The sequence below is a fragment of the Lolium perenne genome, chromosome 7 (assembly GCF_019359855.2).
Source record: "Lolium perenne isolate Kyuss_39 chromosome 7, Kyuss_2.0, whole genome shotgun sequence".
In the NCBI taxonomy this organism is placed as follows: Eukaryota; Viridiplantae; Streptophyta; class Magnoliopsida; order Poales; family Poaceae; genus Lolium; species Lolium perenne.
The window spans coordinates 229,446,675-229,450,499 of NC_067250.2; the positions used below are offsets into that span (position 1 = coordinate 229,446,675).

The 3,825-nt window shown below is 42.7% G+C and overlaps 1 protein-coding gene across 1 annotated transcript; it reads right to left on the reverse strand.

Moving 5' to 3' along the window:
- Positions 1–618: 618 nt before the first annotated feature.
- Positions 619–1,301, reverse strand: LOC127315459 (uncharacterized). Its single transcript, XM_051345945.1, has 2 exons — positions 1,116–1,301; positions 619–1,032 (listed from the first exon to the last, which is right to left on the reverse strand). The coding sequence occupies exons 1-2, from the start codon at positions 1,299–1,301 to the stop codon at positions 619–621; spliced, it is 600 nt and encodes a 199-aa protein (XP_051201905.1).
- Positions 1,302–3,825: the final 2,524 nt, after the last annotated feature.

Consider the following 3,825-nt stretch of genomic DNA (forward strand, 5'->3'; position numbering starts at 1 on the left):
GTACTCCTATTGCTGCCCAATCTGTACTCCTGCTCTCTTCACAACTATACTCGATGCAGCTTGCACCTGTACCGTCCCAGTGAAAGACAATACTTTTAGACCGTAATAATCACAGCACGAGCACTATATCCCAGAATAAAAGCAAAGTAAATCTAGAAACGTACTGATCTTAGTTCCTACCCGTAGAAACGAAAATTTGCGAATAAAAAAGAAGAGAAATCACTATTCGTGTTTCCACCGTAATCATATCCATACCACCGCTGTATCGTCTACTAAAATTTTATGATCACCTATACTCACAGAAATAAAAGCTACAATTTGAACAAGAACAAATAAAAACATCTGTACTTACCACCATTAAATTATGTACGCGGAAATCAAAAATTGAATGTGAACAAATAAAAGCCGGTGTACTTAAGGCCCTTAACGAATGTACCTACTACGACTGGTACTCATACCCTATCAGCAGCTATACTCGTGTTAATACCACCGTTGAACCCAGTACTGCTATACAAAAGAAAATTTCAATATCCAAACTACACATTAAAACACATTACATTGATCAATAATTGCATATAAACACATTACAGTCAATCATATGAATGATAACAGTATCAGTCATACATTGTACATATATCCAGTAATATCGTATCCCTTGATTGCCCATTTTTTTCTAGGAATTTTAAAGCTTAGCCGTGCATCCAAGGCTGCATATTTGACCTGATCAAAGCTTAATTCGGGTCTTGCCCATCCTTCCTCTCTTATTTTCTTGCAAGAATCACCTTTCTTTTCCAAATTTGTCCCCAACACAGCATTTGACAGGTCATAGAGTGATGGTATTCTTTTATTCTTAACACCAGGATCTAGTTTATGAATATTGATCATCTTCTGCAAGTCGAACACACACCTGATGTTTAATCCGTAAGGCATCAGCATCCTGCGATCCATATCAATTGCTGCACCAAAAAACCAGATCTTCTCCGAGCTCAAGAATTTCTTTAACAAACATGGAACCTTTGTTGCCTGAAATATCTGCGAAAATTCAAACTAAAGGTCAACGACGTATATAATTCGGAACAGTTGGTAAAAAACTTGTATGGTGTCATTTGTGATACCTGAAAAAGAATGATGTCATTGGCAACACATAGCTGCAAAACTGCTGCACGTTGCCGTTTATCCTCTGGAAGAAGTTTCTGCTTTATTCCTTTCACTTTGTCAGTGAACTCGCAATCAAGACCAACGATCTTTGCGCTGGAGTCGCAAAGGAAATCTTCGGATATGCGGTACATCCACTTCTCCATTGTTGCAGCCCTTGAGGTTACGGTGACCTTGAATTCCATTGAGAGATGCTCGAACGAATATACGGTGTCACTCGTTTGGGGCGCCATAAGGATGGGAGAATAAAATGGTTAAAGTGATGGTTTTGATACCTGTCCACTTGGTTTGGGGTTCTATTTATACAAGATCAAGGCGGTGACGATGAGTGAGAACACATCACTGCCGAATTGTATTCCCTCGTTGGAATGTGAACAGACTGATAACTTAATAGCGGATTAATCAATAATAACTGTGGGTTAGACGTGCAGACGCAAAAGGGGCTTGAGAGCAAGGAATTGCGAACAGGGAGGGGGTTATCATCAATTATGCCTATCCTACTATTGAGTTATCACCGTTGACCGATACAGTGGTGCCTTTTTATTTTGCTGCGCTCGTTGTGTTCGTACCACTGCAGTTGTAAGACATGCTTCACTTTATTAGGCCAGGCCATGTCTAGCAGGAAGCACCGTTTCAGTGTAGCATAGAGCATTTTAAGCCACATTGGATAAATATCAAACGAGTTATTTTTCACTTTTAGAATCACCGAGTAAATAATCTATATTTTGGATTTTTTTACAAATGTTACATCGATTATAAAGTTGACACAAAAAATACACCTGGTGCGACTACACATTGATGCTACACAATGTAGTTGACATGTTAAATAAAGTGAATTATGCATAATCAAAAAATATATATATACACAGTTGGCTATCAACAAATAAATATATGTGCACAACATTTTCTGTACCTGCGTGGAAATCAAAAGTGCATATTTTCTAAATCAACAAACCGTTTTTCCTGAGTCTAAAAAAAGTGCCGGCAACAACATGCCGGCCCCTTCGCCTAAGACGCGGATCAAGCGCGCCAGCGCCTCACGATGCAGGAAATTTTGGGCGTTGGAGACACTTATCAGTAACGCTAGGGCGCCACGTGAGATATTTTCACCGACGACGCCGGGCCGGAAACTCTCCCGCATGCCGCGCATGAAATTCTACCGCTACAACAACGCACGGGAGGTTTCCCGCCACGCCGACAGTCTATATTATCCCACCACCCCCGCCTCATTGGTTCAAACAACCTAGAAATAGAAAAATATTCGATTCGTGGGATGACGTGGCGCTAGAGGGAACAGTAGGAATCATGGAGTCGGACCCACATCTCGCAAACAACGAGGAATGGGCGATGGCGGCGCCAACGGCACCCGTATGTGCCGGTGTCACGAACGAGCGGCAACATCAGGTGGCGGGGCAATGGAAGCGCAAGGAGACGCGGCCACTGCGGGACGCGCGGCGGCGACAGGAGGAGGAGGAGGTTCCGCGGCGCGCGGCGGGAGGAAGAGGAGGAGCTGCTGGAGTGCCAGGATGCATGGCCGTTGCGGGAGGCGGCGAACCAGCGCCGGTGGTAGGCGCGCCAAGAGCAAGGGTGGGAGGACTTTTCGCTCAGGCGGTTACAGTGGGAGGAGACGCATCATCAGAATGAAGTATACGAGCGGCGGTGTTTGGCGCAGATGCAGCTCCGGCTATGAAGGCAGTAGTTGGATTTGCCAGAAAATATTATTCATTGATCCTGGATGACATTAAAATGAATCTACAAGTATAAATATTTAGTTTATGTAAAAAATCCCATCGGGACCACCAGTGTGGGAACAGCTCCCCCAAATAGAGGACGGCGTCCACCATACCGAAGTGCCAACACATCGTTCGACGTCTACTTGAGGTGCGCAGATGCTCTTATGTGGTAAATGAAATGTTTATATCACTTGTTATAATGAAAAAAAAGATACAGCGGGTGTCGGATAGAAGATGATGTGACACAATTTACTAACAAATACATTCATTGTTACTAAACTGTGCAACATCACCTTATATCCATACACAGTTTTACCTCAACATAAATGACACGTGAGAGGAGTTGAACTCACAACCTGTGCACAATATCTTCGAACCACTAGGACACACCATTATGTGTGTTGCAATCCTTATCTAATTTATAAAATATTAGTACTTGTACTATATACTCTTCCACCATTATTAAATTCTACTGACCGCCAAACAGAGTTAGGGTTAGTTTTATCCAGTCCTCCGAAGTCCGAACCAGGGCGTCGTGCAGCTGCGGTAATCAGCAGCAGCACGGCGCGCAGCATAGCAGCATCAACAACCGTCAGGAGCACTTACAAAATCAATCTTCAGGACTGCTGATCTACTATCAGTCCTCTCACCGCAAGCCTACCTGTACTGAGCACAAAATCCTCAAAGAAAATTTCGTGTCAATTTTGCTTTTCTGATCTTCAATTAGTCATCTAAACTGTGAAAGCTCAACATACATAGTTTCTAATCTGGAGAAAAGCTCAATATTGTTTGATATCATCAAGGCAAAGTAACAAATCTTTACTCTTTATTTGCAACAAAATAGCAAATCCAAAAATATAATGAAAAAAATGTCAGTTCCAAAGTGGTCGCTAGGGCTCATCCCGTTAGACCAGCTTCGTAGGATAGCCGACGAACA